This window comes from Budorcas taxicolor, chromosome 7 (genome assembly GCF_023091745.1).
Source record: "Budorcas taxicolor isolate Tak-1 chromosome 7, Takin1.1, whole genome shotgun sequence".
In the NCBI taxonomy this organism is placed as follows: domain Eukaryota; kingdom Metazoa; phylum Chordata; class Mammalia; order Artiodactyla; family Bovidae; genus Budorcas; species Budorcas taxicolor.
In genome coordinates, this window is record NC_068916.1 from 57,663,768 (window position 1) to 57,686,654 (window position 22,887).

The 22,887-nt window shown below is 43.1% G+C and overlaps 1 protein-coding gene across 1 annotated transcript in view; it reads right to left on the reverse strand.

The window, feature by feature from the left end:
- Positions 1–22,887, reverse strand: part of PPP2R2B (protein phosphatase 2 regulatory subunit Bbeta) — a 481,896-nt gene that overhangs the window by 295,009 nt on the left and 164,000 nt on the right. Inside the window, exon 2 of the mRNA XM_052643667.1 lies at positions 20,135–20,328. Within this exon, the coding sequence (XP_052499627.1) occupies positions 20,135–20,328 (194 nt within the window). The remainder of the gene's footprint in view (positions 1–20,134; positions 20,329–22,887) is intronic.

The window sequence follows — 22,887 nt, forward strand, 5'->3', positions numbered from 1 at the left end:
GAGAGTCCCTTGGACTGCAAGGAGATCCAACCAGTCCATCCTAAAGGAGATCAGTCCTGGGTGTTCATTGGAAGGACTGATGTTGAAGTTGAAACTCCAGTACTTTGGCCACCTGATGGAAGAGTTGACTCATTGGAAAAGACTCTGATGCTGGGAGGGACTGGGGGCAGGAGGAGAAGGGGACAAATGAGGACGAGATGGTTGGATGGCATCACCAACTTGATAGGCATGAGTTTGGGTGAACTCCAGGAGTTGGTGATGGACAGGGAGGCCTGGCATACTGTGATTCATGGGGTCGCAAAGAGCTGGACACAACTGAGAGACTGAACTGAACTGAACTGAACTGAAGGAGGAGACACCTAGGCTGAGAAGGGTTCAATAATTTGCCCAAGCTCATAGAACTAGTGAGGGATGGAGTCCAGAGACAAACTCAGTGGTTTTCAGAGTCAGAGCTCTTAATGCTTGGAGTATACCTTTTAGTATACTTCTGAACTCTAGGCACTTGGAGGGCAGAAAGAATGTTTGGCCCAGAGCAAATAACACTTAGGATCATTTAAGGCTTCTAGAAATACTAAAGACAACCAAGCAACCATTTAATGAATGTTCAATCTATTTTAGGCACTGAACTGACCACTGTACAAATACTATCTCAACCTGATCCTTACAACAGCCTTAGAAGGTGGTTACTCTTACTGTTGTGATAGTGGTGTCGTTGTTCAGTCGTCAAGTCACGTTCCACTCTTTGTAATCGCATGGACGGCAGCACCCCAGGCTCCCCTGTCCCTCACCATCTCATGGAGTTTGCCCACGTTCATGTCGTGATTTTACATATGGGTAATTATAGTTAGAGGATTTAACTATTGAGCCCAGCTTCTTAATAAAGAATACACTGCTCACAGAATTAAATGTAAAGGAAGCAAAATAGGTACTTAGCATGTAAAGACCACTCAATAAATCTAACTTCCCTGTCCTTGGATTATGTTTCCAGGGGATAAGGATGGTGTCGGTAGTGATGAATTCATTGTCTTTCTTACGTATTTTCTTATTTGTCCCATATGGCAGCTATTTGTGAGTTAGATATTTGAGTTCTGTATTCAGTCTTGAAATAGAACGAAGTCCTCTGACTGCTCCACATCTTTATAATCACCAAACTCTACCTCTTTGAGGCTTGCACCACTGGCCAGGAGTGTGGCCCAAACCTGCCTATGTGGCAATAGTAACAATAAATAACCTTGGGAATGAGAAATCCCACAACCAAGACCAACAATCAAAGGTTAATATGCCACATTGCTCTACCCAAACAACTTTGTGCTAAGGATGAAGGTGGCCAATGTCTTGCAAAATGAACACCCTTTCCCCAAACTGCAAGATTTCATCTACTCATGAGTTCAGTGAGGCTTGATTTAAGTATTATAATCTCATGGGAAAGAGCTCTGTTTTCGGAATCAGAATCTAGACCTCAGTCTTATCTCCACTACAAACCAGCCACATGATCGTGGACAAGTCGATGAACTCCACTGGGTCTGTTTTCTCAGTGAGAAGATGAGACAAAATAAAACCTGCTCTCCAAATTTGTGCCGCATAGGTAAGAGTTGAAAAAATAGAAAAAATACTTTGCAGAAATATAAAATTCCATCAGAAATATAAGAGGGGGTTATTATTTCAGTAACTCCTTCCTTGCCTAAAATTTGGCCACTGACTTAACAACCTGGTTAGCCAAGTTGGTCTACTGGAAGACTAGTTTGAAAGGTAGGAGGAAAGGGGACTGTTTAAAACTGATAATTAGTCTTGGGACACCAAGGACATCCATGGAACTATCTGCCCAGTTGTTTTGATGGTTAAAAGGGACTCATTTCCAATGGCCTCACTTCTCTATGAAAGTTGAAAGTTTAAAGTTAAGTAGCTCAGTTGTGTCCAACTATTTGTGACCCTGGGGACTGTAGCCCACCAGGCTCTTCCATCCATGGGCTTCTCCAGACAAGAATACTGGAGTGGGTTGCTATTTCCTTCCCCAGGGGATCTCCCCAGCCCAGGGATCGAACCCAGGTCTCCCACATTGCAGGCAGACACTTTAACCTCTGAGCCACCAGGGAAGTGTACAGTGAATGTTCCTACGAAATAGACTGAGAAACCTTTCTGTGCAAGCAGAAAGGATTATCAGCAAGCCATTATGTCACTAAATAAGACAGAGCCACTCTTGGTAGCTCCACAACTGGGGGCTCAATATATTGTGCCAAAGACACCTTTAGATTCCTATTCAGGTTTCAAGGTGCCAAGTTATTCACCTTTGCCGTCTACATCAAAAAGTAAAAATTAGCCTATATGCGGATTGGTTGGGACAGCTGTAACAAGAAACAGGGAAAAGGGCATTTTTATGTAGGGAGAAAAAGAGAAATTTCATCTGGAATTTAACCTGGAGAGGTGAATAAAAGACAGTATTTAGTACTATTGATTGCTTTTACATCTTATTGAGAGGATTCAACTAAGGGATTCAAGAACAAAGAGATTAAAATCAAGGAAACAATGTCTTTGGTACCTTCACATTCACCTTGGGCTATGGCTTCCTCTCAAGTTATCTGATAGATTAAGATGGCTTTATGATGTGACACCATCATCCTGCTTTTCCTATTATAGCACTTTTCTTAAAATATTTTGTGATTAAGACAAAAAAGTCTACATTTTCCCTAGGCCTGTATTTGGAAGGTAAATTCACTGTTTTTTTTTTTTTTCAAGTCACTAGTGGTTAAGCAATAAAGCTGATGCCTTGATTAGTCGCTCAAACTCTGTCTTATATCATCTTACCAAAGTTTACCCTCAATATACAAAAAATAGAGGTTATGGAGGTTGCTTAGATCATGGTCAATAACTGGGAAGGAAACCCAGGCTTCTCAGACATAAGACATGCCAAACTTTTCAAAGTCAAGGCCATCTCATTTTCCTGCTTCTGTCTCTCTGATAAAGCATACTTTTGCTCTATCACTAATAGCCACTCTGCAATACACTACCCTTGACCAGCTGCCCCCAGATGCCCCCATTGCCAGTGAGCCTGGTTGTCATGAAACTACTGATTAAACATTTTAAGACTGGCTTAGGCAAAACATGCCAGAAATTCCTTCAGGGTAATTAAAACTACGTTCTGTGTCAATAAACATAGACGGTGAGATTCTTTACGTACGGAGCGGCTGGCTCCAACCCACAGGATTTAGGACATTTTTTCTTCGATGACTTTTCCATCATTGCAATTGATTTTCACTGACTCCTCCAAGACCCTTCTCCAGCCACCTTATGAGATGATAGGTTGAGCTCACAAGTATCGTCTTACCCTTACTGTTTAAGCCAAGACACAAGACCAAAGGAGCTCTAAACCTAAGAGCCAGGCTCATTGCCAAAGCGCTTTCACTTGAACCTACAGGTAAGAGAACTTCAATGGAATTCTTGCTACAGAATTTGACAGTGTCCACTTTTCACTACTCTTCAAACTGATTTTCATTTGAAGAGTTACTAATGGGACTTCCAAGAAAATAGGAAGAGCTCGGGTGAATATTTAGTACATTGATAGCCAGAGACTTATTCCTCGCACATAATAGATACTCCATGAATTATTTTTCACTACAATGACAGCTTTACAATTTTTAGTGTGTAAACAATGCATATAGGTATTGAAAACTGTCATTCATTAGAAAAGATAAATAGTAAAAATAAAAGTTCCATTAGCCCAAGATAACCATCATTGGTATTTTGATAATGAGTCTGTTAACTGAACTCTCACAGTTCACAGAGAAATATATATGGGAGAAATTACACTATATATACTTGTTTTATCACCAATGTGATGAATTTTTTTAAATTGTCTTTTTTTTTTGCTCACTTCTCCCCTCCCCCTCATAACCAATATTAATAACTCTTTATATACATTTTCATTTGGATGCTATCATATACCAACTCATATGGTATGAATGACATTTCAGTTGCTCAATCAATACTTGCTGAATGGTTAAAGAGTAAAATGAACAAACACATTAACAAATGAATGGATGAACGAATAAATAATAAGCCATGCTCTTAATGAGCTGGTACAATTTCCAAGTGACTGCAGAAACATACAGCACAACTTTTGACGTCAGCCCCATTATCTAAACCCTAGAAGAAGTATGAGAAACCGGCTTCAACATGTTAAATAGGGAGCCCCAAGTTCAAACTCCCACATAAAGAATATGTTACTGGCTGCTGTCCTAACTATGGAGGCATAATCAATTTATTCTCCAACTCAGATCCAGGTTAACAGCCAGGTACTAAACACATGTACACCAAGCATTACACTGTCCTCTGTAACATAAACTAAAGGAGTAAAGATGTGATAACTGTGTTCTCAGAATTTCTTTTCAATTGGGAAGACAAAATTCAGGTCTGCCTCTTCCTGACAGGCTGTCTGGACTTGGACCTCCGTTTTCTCATTTATGAAATGGGGATAAGACTATACATCTAAGACTGTTGTCATATTAAGTCATTCAAATAGTTCAGGGGAAATGTCATTGGAAAATGTGGGTTGGAGGCAGGTCATGTAGGTCCTGGCAAAGTGACTTAGAGGAACAGGGAAGCACGAATGGCTGAGGTGGTGGGGGACCCCACACAAGCCAGCCTGTGTGGCTTGAAGATCTGTTAGGAGAGACTCAGGTAGACAAAGGGACAGGCAGGAAGACTTATAAGCACAGGAGAAAATGGTGAGCAGACTAATCTTCTCAAAGTCCAAACCAAAGGAGGAAGGTGTGTTTTGCCTTTTCAGCATGTGCCAATGTCTAGATCAAGGCATCCATATGAGCAACTCAAAGGCAACCTGCTTGTCAAGTAACTGGAAAAGGCGGGGGTGGGGGGTGGGGGCGGGGACCTGGCCTGTGCAATGGGCTCAAATCCAAGTTTCTTAGACTTATAGGAAAAATTCTGATTGGAAAATTTCCATCTCATATTGTGCTGAGGAAACTTAGGGACTGAGTAAGCATGTTGGCAGCAGAAGCCCAGGATGATAATCAGATTCCTCTTGCATTTTTCGCTACAGTGCACAGAGTTCTTCAGGTCCTGGGGAGACCTTAGTAGGCTTTTGATCTCTAACCCTGCAACAGGTCAGGGAACCTACAAGGAAATACACTTTGTACCCAAATGGAACTGTGCCCAAAACTTTCCTGTTACATCCTATGAAGTGACTAGAGGGTTCTAACTTCCAAAGCATAGTATGTTAGTTTCACCCAGACTAATCTGACAGATCTGGAATGGGATCAGATATTAACCATTGCAAGAGACATCAGTTGGAGGCACTAAGCTGTCCCAGTATCTCCTGTTAAGCTCATGTTCCCAGGGCAGTTCTTCTCCCCTGGGTCACATCTTTTTCTTTTAAACTAGCACCACTGATGAATTCCTAGAAGCTCTTCCCCATGCATTTGCCCTGCCCTAATCAATACTCTCACTCCACCCCACCTACGTTGGCTTCATAGCCAGCAGAGAAAAGAAATGAAAGGTATATTTTAATATTACCGTCTCAAATCATCACTGAAACGTGATGCTTCTAGAAACTGTTTTAATATTTTTAGTCTTCTGAGGAAGCAGCTGGACTGCCTCCTCACCACACAGATCTTTATCCATTCAACTCACCTACTAACCAAACAAATCTTTATCCATTCAACTGTCCATCTCTTCATTTATCTATCCACTCAGCCAGCCAGCCAGCCATGTATCTTTTAAAGTCTATTTATTAGACACTTAGGTCACAAACTGTGTCTTATTTTTTAATACTTCATAAAATTGTAAATAAAAAGTGAAAGAACTCAGTATTCTACAACAATACCTCCAGATAGTTCAAAGGGAGAAAAATGCCACAAATATTCAAAGTCAAAAAGAACTGAGACTTCAGACTGACTCCAACTATAATCCCCAAAGGCTGGTGAAATACAGAAAGCCAATACAGGGCTGACTCTAGAACAACATGTAGTTTGAAGTACCCAGGTCCACTTAAACATGGATATTTTTAAAATAGTGAAATACTTGAGTACCGCACAGTGTGTGGCTGGCTGAATCTGGATGCAGACGAACCGGGAGTATGGAGGGATGACTATAAATTATATCTAATTAACCTCTGCATTGTTCAAGGGTTGTTAGAGGGGCCAAAATCACTCACCAAAAATGCAATCCCAGTGGTAATTTGTACGATTTTTACTTTTCATTGCCATACAATCATTTTCCCAATTTGGGGATGTCTGGAAATCTTGAGCAAATAATAGAGTCTAGGTTTCTCAGATTTATTGGGACTCAAATTACATTTACCACATATAGTACTAACAAGAAAAAGTTAACATAGCTTTCAGAAATATCAGATTTGAACCTCAAAAGAGGCTAGTTCATTAAACAGCCATACAGGTTGTCATGGCAGGTCAATCACTCTTGGAAACTACCTTCTCACCAATTTGAGGAAAATTAACATTTCTGGGTCACCAGGTTCCACATACTCATCTACAACCGATGCCCTGGAACCAAGAAAGTCATTTGATTTAATATAGGTGGGCAACTAAATCCCAGAGGACAAGCTACTCACCCATGTGTTTAATACATGGCTCCGCTGAGCACTGAGCTTGCTTTCCCACGAGGACGGCAAAAAGCACCAGGGCTTTCGGGGAGGATAAGGGCAACAGGTTCAAATTAAAGCTCCACAATTCTGTCTTTATGACTTCCTTTTCTCCCGATTTTCACCCCATATAAGTTCTCTAGGATGAACTTGAACACTTTGAAAATGTGTGACAAGGTAAAGCAGAGGAAAAACACAGACTAGAAAAAGTGGGAAAGAGCCAAAGCAATTACAAAAGTGCTCCTTGGTACAGTATTTTAAGAAAGCAATTGATTAATATGATCTAGATACTTAATTGTTTGTACCATTTAACCCAGCAGTCTTGATGTAGACATTTGTCCTAAGACACTAACCAGAGAGATGATTTAGATACATCCAATCATTTATCATACAAGTATTACATCAAAATACTGGAAATCATCTAAATGTCCAGCATTGGGTGATTGGCAAAATTATAGTTTAACCATGGGATGTTACAGAAGAATGCTCACAGTATTGTGTGTGGGATCAAAACAAACAAAACAAAAACAGATATGATACATTTTTCATATAATTCCTTTATTCATCCATCCATCTCTCTCCTCTCTCTCTCTCTCTCTCACACACACACACACACACACACACACACACACAGAGCCTGGAAGAAAATACATCAAAAAATGTTTATATGATTATGTCTGGGGCTAGAGGTAAATTCTTTTCTTACACTTTTCTTTATAGTCCTAGTTTCCATCAGTGAGCACATATTTTGTTCTCTCACAGCCTCTGTTCTTTTCCTACATAGCATTTAACAAGATTTATGTTCATGCTCTTATGTTTGTGTATAACATGTATCTTTCCAAAAGAACACAAGTTCTATGAGAACAGAGTCTGCATCAGGTTTTCGTTTTCTAATTACATACCTGGTTTTTTTCTTTTTTTTTTTTTTAGCATGGTGCCTTGTATATAGTAAGCATGTTTAAAGTGACCACTGAGTGAGCAGTCACAGGGACACTACCCGGAAGACATGTGGGACGTATGCAGGTTCTAATGGACATCAGACAGTCTGCTGTCTCTGTAGTCTCCCGCTCATTTGCTCAGGAATATCGCATTTTCCTTGCTTGCTTTTGCCTGCTAAGAACACAGTCCACCCTCCATTAGGAATGCCTCCGCCACTGTTCTCCACCTGTCGGCATCCCAACAAGACCCCACCTTCCCCACTGAACCATTCCTGTTCAGGTGAGTATCTTGTAGCACTTACTGCAGTCACTCACTTGGAAGATCAACATTTTTTAAAACTTTATTGTGTTCCAAACAGTTTTTTGAACAGGAGCCAGCAAACTACAGTCTATGGGCCACTACCTGACTTTATAAATAGAATGCTAGAATGCAGCTATGCCCACATGCTAAAGTGACAGAGCTGAGTAGACTGTATGGTCAGGAAAGACTAAAATACTTACTATCTGGCCCTTTACAGGACAAGCTACTGACCCTCTTCTCAAGTATCCACATACTTGTGTAAAGTGGAGATAATCCCAGATTTGTATCCTATTAGGAAAATCCCATGGACAGAGGAGCCTGGTAGACTACAATCCATGGGGTCGCGAAGAGTCGGACACGACTGAGCGACTTCACTTTCACTTTTCACTTTCATGCATTGGAAAAGGAAATGGCAACCCACTCCAGTGTTCTCGCCTGGAGAATCCCAGGGACGGCGGAGCCTGGTGGGCTGCCGTCTGTGGGGTCGCACAGAGTTGGACATGACTGAAGTAACTTAGCAGTAGCAGGTTATTCTTAAGGAAATATGGGATCCACAGTACATGTCCAAGAGCTTTGTGAAAAAAAAAAATTATTATAACAGAACTAAATTTGTTCTTAAGAACATACATTTTGGGGTCAGACATATGTGCATTCAAAGTCCTGAGGCTGCTGATTGATGCTAGGCAGCTTATACAACTTCTCTAAGTTTCATCATATATTCCCTCATTTGCTTAATAAACATGTAACGAGTGCTATTTGCCAGATGTTAGACTAGGAGATGGATAATAGACAGTGGTGAATAAGACCTAAAAGTCTCACCTAATTCAGCCTTAACTGAATTAACGTTAATACAGCTGAGGATTGTTGTGAGGATTAAATGGTACACCCCCACCCCACACCCATTATCCTATGTATACACACGAATGTAGTACACAATATATATACACATAATATATAATTCATCATATATAGTATAAACAGAGTTCTTAACTCAATTCCTAGTACACTGTGAGCACTCAGTATATGATGGCTCCTCCTCCTTATCATAATTACAACAGAAGCTCCTTTAATAGATCTCTAAGATGACTCATCAGATGGAAAAATGCTTTCAATTCCCTCTGTAAAATGTGTCTCCAGCATGTTCTACGTTCACAGCTAATTTATTAGGCTCATCTCTGGTCCACTGGCTCACTTCCACTTCTTTTGTTTGAGCTGCATGTCTACTGAAAGTCAGTTGTATTGGTTCCCAAATCCCTTGATGTCAGTTGTACTGGTTATTTAACTGAATATCATGGACAGTGATGACTGTCTGACATGAAAAGTAAGTTGAATGCTTTCAAAAGATGATCAAAAATTGTTAATTAAATGTGGGAAAGATAAAATATGGGGGACATTCGTGAAAACTTAGAAGGATCTGTACTTCAGATTGCTTCTCAGGGGTCTATACTCTCATTCAATCTCAAGGAAACCAAACTCAGACGTGGTCTTTGTCATTTTGGGTGTGGTTTGTGCCAGAAGAATATGTGCCCCAGTCAACAGTCCCACCCATACTCAAAGATTAAGTGTTGATTCTTCAAGAAGCTTTTCATCAAAATTAGGCAATGCTGCTTAAAATAGGTGTATCAGGAACTATACATGATATTTAGTAATATCTATAAGGAAAGTAATCTGAAAAAGAATATATATCAGAATCACTTTACAACTGAAACTAATACAACATTGTAAATCAGCTAAACTTCAAATAAATAAATAAGTAAATATAATAGGTGTATCATTTTTATGATTCTCTGCCTTAACTTTTCCAATTTACCATCAACTACTGGTTCCAAATGTGTGGAGAGGGATTTTTTTGTATGTATTCTGCGCTCACGTATAAACAATAATATGTCAGGGGCTTCCCTGGTGGCTCCAGCGGTAAAGAATCTACCTGCCAATGCAGGAGACACAGGTTCGATCCCTGATCTGAGAGGAACCCACATACCACAGTGCAACTAAGCCCTCATGTGCCACAACTACTGAGCCTGTGCTCTAGAACCTGGGAACTGTAACTACTGAGCCCGCCTGTTACAACTACCACAGCCTGTGTGCCCTAAAGCCTGTGTTCCGCAACAAGAGGAGCCCACACACCATTAACTAGAGAATATCCTCCACTCACCCAACAAGAGAAATCCTGAGCAGCAATTAAGGCCCAGCACAACCAAAAGAGATAAATAAGTAAAATGTTTAAAAATATATCATGCTACCAGGGGGCATGTTGCCTCAGTCTGCACCATATTTTACAGGTAAGAAAAGAATCAGAGATGGAGGGTCTGTTCCAAGGCCTCAGAACTGGTGTTGCTGGAGGGGGTGTCTAGAGCCAGGCAGGCTCTGATTCCACTGTCTCAAGGGAGGCAAATGTAGCACAGACTTGCCCAGTCTGGGTACTTATATGATTAAGTACCTTTTGAGAAGGACAGAGCAACATCTGCTCAAACGGATGGAGAGGTGCTTGAGAGCAAGAATTTCTATTTCACCACACTCCCATCACCACCACCATAGCAGCTGGCAAGAAACGCGATAAATAATTTTGAGGAATTTTCTTTCTTACTTTATAACAGTAGAAGAAACTGGGGCTTCCTGGTTTCTGAAAGAACCAAGTTTACTTGGGATTTACAACCTCCTCCATGGAGCAGACAATAGCGAGGGAGACAGTCTATTGTGCCTGTCATATCACGTCACTGAGAGCTCAGCCTTACCAACTGGCACTTGCTCTTGCCTGTCGGTGCGGCAAGATGAGCAGTGCCCTGCTCACCAGATGGTTATTTGTTCCACCAGCCACCTTTGCTGCATCCCTGATTCACTCCAGCCCAGGACGGTCTCCAGCATTCGTGCTGCAAGGCAGCTCCTGCCAATAACTTTGCCAAATGGCTCCTCTCAAAGTCATGGGCCGCCCAGGCAGGCTGGCTCCTCCATCTGCAGCAGCTTTTGGCAAAGAGATGCTTCTCATTCTGTCTCCACTCTTGGCTGCACCACAGCCTTCTTGCCAGGAGGATGGTCTGACCCATCCGTGCATACATTTTAAGCCTATGTCTGTGTCTCCCAGGCTCACCCTCAAGCACAATGTCATAACACACAAAACAGAGCCAAGTGATCACAAATACAGGCATAGGGCACCACAGAAACTTAGAGCCAGAAAAATCCACTGATAGCTCGCCTTCCCTCCCCCATCTTCAACTGCATTTTAGTAGATTAGGAAATGGAAGCCAAGAGAATAAAAGTAACTAATTATGGTAGCAGGACTGAGAATAACATGCAAGTCTTCTCATGGGCATTCCAAACTACTGCCTAACAATAAAGACTGCAGTGCCTTATTTTTCCTCTGTTCATTTTCAAATTCTTGATAAAAATTAGACCCTTTGTATCAGTAGTGATTCAAAGGAGAATTTCTTTAGAACAATGAATAATTTTTTCCTGTATCAATATCATGCCTTTTTTTCAAAACAGGTGTGTGCAGGTACTATATTGACAGACCTGGAAGTGACTTCTGTTCTGCCACCCACTCTTGGGTGACCTTGGACAAGGAATCTCACTCTGTTTCAAATTTTCACTTAAAGAGGTATAAGGACAGTATCAACGAGAAAGATACTTTAAATCTCAAGTTTATTTGTGGCACAAAGCAGGTCCTCCACGACTGCTAGTCATCAACACTGTCTTATATGAACACTCAAATCCACAGTGGTTGCAGAACATATATACTATCCACATATATATAGGAATGCCAGATATTTCTTATATTAAGAAGTTCAAGTTCATGAGGTTAAAGGACTTATCCAAGGTCACTTAGAGAATAAATGAAGGACCAGAGATACCTTCTTGCTATTTCACTAAGAAATGAGAACAAATATCTTGGCTTTGAAAGATGATAAAATCAGGAAGGAGAACGTCAACAAGAACATACACACACACACACACACATGAATAATCACTCCAGCATCTTCTATAATATAAAAAACTGGAAGCAATTTTCCATCTGGCCACAAAGGAACCACTAAATAAACTATGGTATTGCCATACCATGGTGCACTAGGCAGCCATTAAAAAGAGCAAGGGAGATGTAGGTGTCCTGACACAGAAAGGTCTTTCACATACATCACTGAATGGGAAAAAAACAAAGCATAAATAAAACAAACAATATGCATTCAGTTACATGAAAAAATAGTCTTTCCCTCAATGTGTATCTGCACCTGGATATGTAAATGTATGAAAATGCATACGAAGTTGGCTATGAGGAAGCTTAGCAACTATTGACAATGGCAACTCTGGACAAGGAAGTGGGTGGGTGCGGGGATGGATGGTGATTCATGCTTTGTTTTTATCTACTTCCATAAAGCTTGAATCTTTTCAAGTAAGAAGGCATTTCTGCATTATTTGCTTTATAAATAAAGACATCAAGGGAGAGAGGAACACGAACGACAACAGTACAGCTGTCGTGAACCAATGATCCTCCTAACTTGGGTGTCCTTGGCCCCAACTTGACTTCTGCAAAGCTACATGAGCAAATACTGTTCTCCTCAAGTTTCTTGTTCAGCTCTTCTCCTCTTTGGTAAAATACTTCCTGGTGGTATTTTGTACTTAGGAGTCGAGGTTTTTCCTTTCAGACCACCTGGGAGCACTCAACATTTTGCGGCAATATCCCTCATTAGAACTGTTTACAGCTTTTCCATACTCAGCACCCTGTGCATCTGTTGAGGGTCACAGAGCTGAGTCCCCAGCATTAAGCAGAGGAGGTGACCTGCCATTCTGTGACTACTTCAGGTTCATGACTTAATGGATTCTCAGCAGTGAAATCAGCTATGCATGATGGAGGAGGCTGTCAGTAACCCAGTGTCAAGTACACCTTGAATACATGGCCTCATAGGTACGGTACTCTTCGGCACACTCCTTCTGGCAGACCTCATCCTTCTCATGTTAAAATCCTGCCTGCAGAGGGCCCTCCAGACCCTGGGACTCCATGCATCTTCTCGCCCCTTCATTTCTTCACATTTGCTGGAATCAATCAGGCCTCTCTCCTCTACAGCATAGAAATGACAGTCTGACTTACCCCTCTACATGCCCATCCTTTTCCATTACCCACAACGATCCTTTCTCTAAAGAAACCATTAATACTAATTAGTTGTCCATGGATTTCACACATTCACATCCTATCATCACCACTCCCCACTATTTCGATAGTGAACTTGGAGCATAAGAATTCAAGGGTTCCTGGATTATTTATGACAAAACTCCTAGTGGTCTTGTAAAAAGAATCTGTGCTTCCAGTGGGAGGGTTATGTCAGGACTGGATTGTCAGGTCAGAGCTGATTTTTAGCTTTATTCCAGAGTTCTATTGGAAAGGCAACAGAAGGAAATTGGATGGTAGAAATGAAGTCTGGTGAAAGCAAATTCATCTTTTTAATGGGAGATAGGTAGAGAACCGCTGGCCAACAAAAGTCCTTTGACACCCCTACCCTTCACTTCAATGCAAAAGGACATCAGCCATCATACAGCTGGCTCTGGTCCACTCCTTTCACTCCAGGCAATTACATGAGTTGCCATCAGCTCTGGAGAAGAGACGCCTGGATGGTTCAGTGGAAACTTCACTGTGAGTGTCCTAGGTGGAGGGACATGGAGAGGGCTATAAAAAGCCAGGTAACTTTCATATTTTGATTGCTCAATTTCATATTTTCTTTCTTTACTTATTATACACATGTGTGAGTGTGCTCAGTTGTGTCCAACTCCTTGTGATGCCAAAGACTATAGCCCGCCAGGCTCCTCAGTCCATGGGATCTTCCAGGCAAGAATACTGGCTGCTGCTGCTGCTAAGTCACTTCAGTCGTGTCCAACTCTGTGCGACCCCAGAAATGGCAGCCTACCAGGCTCCTCTGTCCCTGGGATTCTCCAGGTAAGAACACTGGAGTGGGTTGCCATTTCCTTCTCCAATGCATGAGAGTGAAAAGTGAAAATGAAGTCGCTCAGTGGTATCCGACTCTTTGCGACCCCATGGACTGCAGCCCACCAGGCTCCTCCGTCCATGGGATTTTCCAGGCAAGAGTACTGGAGTGGGTTGCCATTTCTTTCTCCAGGGGATCTTCTTGACCCAGGGTTGAACCCACATCTTCTGCCTGCATTGGCAGGGTGATTCTTTATCACTGTGTCACCTGGGAAGCCCTTATTATAAATAGAGGAAAATAAACCTACAGGAGTAAGTTAGCTAAGGATTCTGGCATCATCAGCTAGGGGAATTCAGCTCCCTCCCTGTGGAAAAAAGAGGAAGGCCCAGACACATGCGCTGCCTTACTGGGAAGAGATGGACCAGGTGAACCGAATAGCCACCATGGGAATGTATGCAGAGTGTTGAACACAGCCAGCATTTTCCCCCTAAATTCCAAACAGGAGACAGCAGGGATGGGCAAAGAACTCTTGCCTAGATCCAGGCAGTCACTGATTCCAATCTGGTTCTGCCACTTAGAAGTATGCGACCTTATACATAAGTTTCTTTGCTTCTCCAAACCTTGCAATTTCTTATTCTGAAAAATGCATCTAATGCAAGTATTCTCTCAGAGCTGCTTAAGGTGATGAAGTGAGTAAACACGTGAGAAATGTCTACGAAAATGACTGGAATATAGACAGAACTGAAGAAACGTTCGTTCACTTCCCTCGCCTAAGCATCTAAACTGGACCCTTAGTTTCTTCATAAATGCAAATGCTAGAATTTAGGAGTGCCAGTCTACAGCTGTGCTCTTTTCATTGAGCATTACCAGTATTTTGACAGGACTTGCCTAATATTATTCACCCCAGGTTTATTGGTACGTTTCTGACCAGCCCTCATAAAGGGCTGGGGATAGCCCCTGGAGACCTGAATGCTAATAATGAATACTTGCTAGTGATTTTCAATGCACTCTGGTTATTTCGTTTAGTAGCGGAACATTTCCTATCCCTGGAAAGGTCATTTATAATACTGTAAGGCAGCTTCTTCCCACCTTCCATTTCAGATTTTTCTGAGAATAGCAGAGAACTCAAACATTCATCCATATGCATTGGAAATACTATTCTGATCTTGCATTTGCATAAAAATACCAAAGCAACTTAAGGAACTATTAATACAAGGCAGCTCTCCATCATGACACCACATCTTTTTACTTTTCTGATGCCTTTTCATTAGCTTCTTATGAAAAGTCATTTTCACGTTTCTTCCTAGTTTTATTCATTATAGCATCCCTCTTTTCTTGAGGGTGCATGGGATGGATAGGGAGAGAGGAGGAAGCAGGGGCCTTTACTTTCTTACTTTGATTCTTGTGCCCCTAAAAAGCTGTAACATTTCACAGATCACACAGATCTCACGTTTGGAGACCCTGTGAACTCAACTCACCCAAGACTGGTCTCTTCTTATTCTATCACATTTCTGAGAAATGGCCATACAGGGTTATTTGAATAATTTAAGTGTGTGGTTAATTATGCTTATACCAAGGTACTCTGCTCTGTTATAATTTCTTTATATGAAGCCAAGATCAGTTTCCTTGAAATTTTTCACCCACAGGGCTCAATCTGCTATGGAGGGCTCTTCTAGGCATCTCAACTGTTCACACGACACCCCAAATTATGTATCTAGTCCAGATCTTTCTTCTGAGCTTCAGAACCAATATCCAAAGCTTACTTGATAGTCTCAATATGAGGCTACATGACTCACACACCTCATCAGTTTCCAAAGTCTTTTTTCCAGTTTCAGTGAACAGCCCCATCATGCATCTATCCTCATGGCAAGTCTTCCTTGACACCATCTCCATCATTTCTCCATCTCCACTTAGTCTATCACACCAAGTCAGCCTGATCCAGTCTTCTCCTACAATGTATCTCAAATCTACGGAATTATCTCCATCGCTACTCGTGCTACCATCCTACAGAACAGCTTTGGCTTCCTAATTGTCTCCCTGCTTTCACTCCAGTTCACTTCCTAGCAAGCTCTCTGGCCCCACCCTACAGAGCAGCAAGCCTGAGCTTTGCAAAAACTAACCTGATCATATTTCCCCCCTGATCAAAATCCTTTAATGGTCTTCGATCCATCTTTGGCTAAGGTCCAAACTCCTTATGGTCAACAAGGTTCAACGTGACCTAATCCCTAAATACCTCTCCAGTTTCTTTTCTGAAACATTATGAACATTTTTGAACAGATAGCAAATTTGAAAAGAAAAATTATAGTGGATATCCACTGACCACCTGGATTCTACCATTAACATTTTATATTTGTTCTATCATCTGCTTGTCTATTTACCATTCCTCTCCCCTAATATTAATCTTTGTTGGTTTGGTCCATTCCAAAGTAAACTACAGGCCTTCAGTCTCATTTTCAGCCTTCTTCCTCTTATTCCCTACACTCAGCCCTAGGCATCTTCTCATTCTTTGAATCTGTCAGACTATTTTATATCTCTGCACTTTGGACCTACTGCCCCTTTTACTTGAAATGTCTTCAGCTCCTTCCTGTTCATTCCTGACTTATCCCTTGGTTTTCAGCTTAAACTTCGTCTGAGGCAGTCCATGAGCCTCAATCAAAATTATATTTACCTTTCTCCTTTACAAATCATCTCAAGGCTTTTCCTGTGCTTTTCTTGTACTTTTCCTGAAAATCACTTATCACAATTGGAAGCTACACAATTCTTTGGAAAATTGTTCATTTAATGTCTACCTCTTCCACCAGATTTCAAACTCCATGAGAACAGACACAATGTACTGGAGTATGCAGGATCACTTCTGCAGAAAGTCAATTAATAGTTGTTGAAGGAACTAAAGTCAGAAAGCATCAACAGTTACATAGTAATAATGATACCATATTAATATAATAACTATATATAGACTAGAGGTTAAAGCATCTGCCTGCAATGTGGGAAACCCGGGTTCAATCCCTGGACTGGGAAGATCCCCTGGAGAAGGAAATGGCAACCCACTCCAGTATTCTTGCCTGGAGAATCCCATGGACGGAGGAGCCTGGTGGGCTACAGTCCACAGGGTCACAAAGAGTCGGACATGACTGAGCGACTTCACTTTCACTTTCTTTCATACACAGACTAAGTAGATTTGTTCTTCTTTTAAAAATATGTACCAAGTAGTATGGGTTTTTAAAGGCCTCTAAGGAAAGACAGAACTTGCTGCCAGAATATAACCAGCAAGTTATTTTTGTAAGATGTTATGGAAAAACCGGAATGAACTTTTCAGCCAACCCAATACATTAAGGCAAATTGCTAAGAGGCTATCCACGACTACTGGATAAGCCAAGAAGAGACTGTGCTGGGTTTTAGGGACGTCTCTCCTATTTACACTAGCCCTTCCCTCAAGATCACTCCAAATCAACAACAATGCAAGGAAAAACATTGTGCTTGCAATACAAATGCAATTTAAGTTCAAATAACACCAGCTATAATTACTGAAGGCATCTGTCAAGGTCTGGCTTTGTATTAGGCACTGTCTTGAGTACTTTTCCTACATTGAAAATGAAAGTCTCTCAGTCGCGCCCAACTCTTTGCGACCCCATGGACTATAAATTTTTTTCCCCTGTGGCATAGGTTCTGCTGTTATTCCCATTTTATGGCTAAGGAAATTGAGAAAAGAATAGTTAAACAACAAATTTTCTGAAATGTTTTAAATAAATGTACATCATGCATTCTTTTCCCACACAGAGAGAGAGAAGACAGAAAAGCTTGGGAAAAGTGTCCTTTAGTATTTGCATTGCTCTTAGCTGGATGAACTTGCCTGCAGCTACCACTTATAATGCAAATTGAGCTTGGAGTCCTTCACACTAACTACACAGCAAAAACCTTTCAGCTTTAAATAGAATACTGCAGTGTGGAATGATCCGAGCAAAGGGAAGAAAAATTCAGACATAAATGCAAAGGACATTTTGCAGGAAAAAAGAAAGCTGACATATCTGGGCAAGATAGGAAAATGCAGAAATATCAAAGAAGACAAAAGGGAAAGCAAAGTCTGTAGAGGACCTAGAAACTAATTCCCCAGAAGGTGGGTTTCACTTAAAAATGGGGAAGAGAACTTTGGGCAAGTCCCAAATGCAGAGGATTTTAACAAGGAATATATTGATCTAGCAGTGTTCCTTCAAGGTGTGCTAGCACTTTTGAGGTTTTCATTAGAAGAGGAAGGACGCTCTTCTGAGGAATAAAATGCAATTGGGAATTGCACGTAAAAAGACAACTTACATTGTCTAAGAACCATTTTTTTCTTTCCAGACTTTCACTAAGCTCAGGTTAAAAAAAACAAAACAAAACAAATCTTAAAAATGTACTGTGAAATAAAGGTTTGTTTAGTTTTGAATGTAGTGGCACGGGGTTTGGGGTGGGGAGAGTGATCCAAGGAGGCTGATTTGGAAAGATTTTAGAAAATTCTTTGCTATAAACTCTGCCTCATGTTAGGCTATATGAAGCCAGATATTTTATCTGCAATCAGAGTCTACCAAAATGGCATCAAAGAGGAACAAAGATTAGGTCTATCTAAGGCCCTGAAAGCAATGAAGAATGCCATGTTTAACTCATTTCTTCATTTTACAGATGATACTCCTACACACATGACCTCAATTTTCCCATCTTCCTAGCTCAGTAAGTTTCCTTTGCCTGCACTTGGAGGCATAAGGCAATACAGAAAAAATGTGAAGGCAACCCTCTGTCTTTGTTATCTCAAACAACAAAAAAAAAGTGTGCCCCCAAAGACAATGGACCCCAAACCAACTTCTTTTTGGATGCTATGCTCAGACCCAAAGCTGATCATATGCCACCTGGTGAGTCAGTGACAAAGCACTAAGACCGGGGAAGAACATCTAACAATCATGTTGTCACCAGGCAAGTAAAAAGACTCAGTAAGCATGGTGCTTGGTATGGGGCAGGGACAAGCTGAACATCTTAAAAACCACCTCTAAGCTCCTGAAGGCCAGAGCTCATACAGCTCTGCTTGATTTGTCTAGAACCACGGACATATTAGGCGTGATGCTCTCCAATGATGATGATGAATAAAGCATATATTTTCAAAAGCGCTGAACATTCTATCTGAAACTTTCAGGGATGTTTATAGAAGATGCCACCTTTACCCCTAAATTGTGTGTCTTTTTCTTTTCAGAACTTGAACTCTTTACCACCCCCATCCACATTTCTCTAGTAGTCTTGATGTGATTAAATGTGACAGAAATTTTAGCATCCAGGAATAGCAGGAATCATCTGAAATGAACATGCCTTGCTACATGTTCCTAAAACCCTTTCACACACATTTTCTCACGTGAGTATTACAATGTGACCATGCAACACTGTACAGGAGTGTTTAAGGATAAAGGCCGACAGGTAGAAAATGAAAGCAAAAACGCAAAAGTTTTGGTATATGGAAATGCCCCCACTCTCTATTCCCACACAAAAGGTAAATGAGATTCCACCTGCTGACTTTCCTTTCCTGCCTGTACCTCACTCAGGCTAATGTCAGAACAAGCTGGTGGAAACGGAGAGAGAGAGAGAAAGGGAGAGAGAGAGAGACACGACAATTTCACCTCTTGGCAAAGCTCAGCTTACTGAACCCTCTTGCTTTCTGCTGGCTGTTGATTCAGCAGAAACTACTGCTGCAGAATTCATAATGGTGATTTTTAAAGGCCCCACTGATCGCATTGCTCGCCCCACGTGTCAGACTCATTCACTCGCCGCCCCAACACTGTTTCCCGAGCCACCTTTTTATATCTTGCTAATGCACTTCCAAAGGGAGAGAGGGTCGCCCTTTAGGAACGGGCCTTTTGGGCTTTTGATTGTCTAACCAGGTAACCCGGCCCGGGAGATTAACGGGCAGGAAATGAAACCATGCCCTCCCTTGCAGCCACTGAGAGACACATCATTCCGCTCAGGGAGAGGAGGACCCACGGTCCTCTTGGGCCCTCTTCTTTCTTACCTATCCCCCACTCCACCGATCCCTGCATAAATATTCGGGGAGGGGTCATCTGCTTTTGGGAGCGGGAGTCATTTTTCCAGCCTGGAGCCCCACCCTGAAAAACCTCATCCCCGAGGGCCATTATAACTCCCGTGGGCACCGGGTCCACCTGCTGCTGAACACCCAGCTCGCCTTGCCGAGCCCGGATGGATGTGGGGCGCCCGGGCAGCTGCCCCCTGCGGGCCGAGCCCCCGCCCCAGCCCCGGGGCCCGGAGGAGTCTGCGCCGCTACGCGCCCTGCCGCCCCGCGGAGCTCAGCGATCCGCAACTTGCGCCCGGCCCCAGCGGCGGAATGCGGTGGGGCTGGCGTTACCTTCGGTCGCATAGCTGTGGTCGCGCAGGAAACTGTTGTTGATTTTGCGGGTATCAATGTCCTCCTCCATTGACAGCAGGCTTACTTGCGTGGGAACCAGAAGCCGGCAGACAAGTATCCATGTTCCCTCCCCGCAGCCAGTCTCACAGGAGAGGGGGGCAGGGGAGCCAGTGGGACTGCACCATGGTCCGAGCCTGAGGAGGAGACGGGGGAGGCGGAGAGAGAAAAAAAATAAAAACCCGGCAATGGAGCTGTCACCTCCTCCGCCCGGGATCTCCGAGGCTGCGGCGGCTCCTCCCGCGGTGCGCTCACTCCAGCTCCAATTCCCAGCGAGGATGCTGCGCCTGCCTCCGCCGCCTCCGCCTCTGGGGTGCCAAGATGCGCCGTGCCCCGAGGGGTCTGGTCCCGCCCGCCGCCCCGGGAGGCGCTCACAAGCGGGGCTGGGGAGATGCCCAACAGGTTCCCCTCATTGGCAGCCGCTCCGAAATGCAAAAAAGATCCCTCCTCCCCCCTGGGAGAGCGGGCAGCCGCGACAAAATGGTGCCTTTCTGGACCCGAGCTGCAGTGGCGAGATGGCAGGGGCAGGGTTCAGGCTGGCCCGGCCCGGAGGAGGGTGCTGGTCCCACGGGAGGGCGGCTCCGGCTGGCGGGGGCTCGGCAGCCGGTGGGGAGCTGGGCAGGGCGCTCGGCAGCCGGCGCCAGCGCACTCACCCTCACACCCACACGCGCGCACTCGCAGCTGCTGCTGCTGCTGCAGGAGGCTGGAGGCGGCTGGTGCATTAAAGGCGAGGCTCCTCCCAACCGCGTCAGCAGCCCCAGGACTCTTTCCCCAAGCAGCGGTGGTGGCTGAGGCAGAGGCTGCGTCTGCTCTCTGCTGCAGTGGGGCGCACGCAGCCGCCAACCCGCACCTGGGCAGCGAGCAAACAGCTCCGCAGGTTGAAGTGAAAAGCGTAGACGCGCTCTTCTGACCTCCCTCCCCGCCCAGCGCCACGCAGCTCAGGGCGGCGTTTACTCCGGCACCCAGAGTCCCCTAGCTCACCGCCTTTCTTCAGACACCTGTGCTCCAGGATAGCAAAGAGAAGGTTCCCAGGAGCAAACAGGAAGTCTCCATCTCAGCTTCTTTGGCTCACCCTTCTATCAAGCATACGGTCCCCGGATGAAGGTCGAGGGTGAAGCCTGGGGTTCGAAGCCTCACCCAGAGAGCAGAGAATGCTCACAGCCTGGCTTAAGCCCTGCTCTGGGTTAGAAATAAATAGGGAATCAGAGGCCAGAACTTTTCTGCGGATCACTCCTGACTTCTCCCTTTCAAAGAGAGTCAAAAATAACTTTTAACTGGGGGTATCTAAGTCTATACTAGCAGAAGGAGGAAGAGGGTTGAATTATGAATCTAGTCAACATGCTCTGAAAAAGTCCATATTCCCTAACCCTTTGCACTCAGTTTTGGTCAGACTGCTCCAGCCCCTCTGGTGGGTTTTGCTTGCTAAGACACAGCACTGCAGGAACCGCTGACATTTACTCTCCAGGTGAAAGGTACATTGGAGCCCTGTGCCCCCAGAGCGCCACTGTTTCCCAGGAGGAATTTCAAAGATCCAAAGAATATCAAAAAGTGGCCTGTCTTCCTACTTCAGCTAGGAAGGAAATACAGAAGTTCGCCCCGCCCCCAATTTTTCCTGAATTGACAAATCACAGATTTCATATTTGAAAGAAAATGAGATCATTACTGTTATGAAACAACAATCATTTCTGAAGCAACCCAAAGCACTAGAAAGTCAATTTGGACAAGAAATGTCCCTGATTTCCTCTTGTAGAAGGTATTAATTTCAGTGAGCGTCACTGCAGGGGAGAGACATCAGCGAATGTTTTGCTCAGTTAAGCTCCACAAGTTTAGCTGGATGAGCCCAGAGGGATCTGTGAGTTAATTATATACACACAATGCTTCAGCTAACACAATTTAGAAAGTATTTGAAGTTCAAAAAAAAAAAAAAAATGGGAAAACAAGTCCTTAACTGAGGTTGGGAATTGCCATTAGACTTCCATGAAGAAAACATTATTCTGGCAGGTGAAAAATGGGAAGGTCCTCATCTCCAGAAACCAACTGCTTATCTCTGGGAGAAGATAGAAGAAATATTCTTCGATATATAATATTCAGCTTACAAAAGATTCCATTTAATTCTCATCTGGTGATTAAGTCTTCCCTACTTCTTTGTCTGTGTCTGCCAAATTCACATATGAAATTCCAGGAAGAGATGAAGACTGATGTACAAATTGATGTAATCCACTTCAGTGCCAGTTGCCATGGCTGGTTCTTCCACGTTAGGAGTCGTATCCATCACCAAGACTCCAGTGGTCAGCTCATCTGTAGTTATACAGTCCAGCTTCTCTTGCAGATTGGCATAAGGGGGTAGGGGGAGGGGGAAGAGGGTAAAAGCTAAATTCATCTTAAAGTGGTGAGAAGATATCTTGCTTTGAGTCGAAATGACCTTTAGTTGCCACTGGAGACCTTGGAGTAGTATTTGAGATGAAAAGTGAAAGTGTTAGTTGCTCAGTTGTGTCCAACTCTTTGTGACCGCATGGACTGTAGCCTGCCAGGCTCCTCAGTTCATAGAATTCTTCAGGCAAGAATACTGGAGTGGGTAGCCATTCACTTCTCCAGGGGATCTTCGTGACCCAAAGGACTGAACCCAGGTCTCCCACATTGCAGGCAAACTATTTATTATCTGAGTCACCAGGGAAGCTATTCTTTCCCTTATCTTC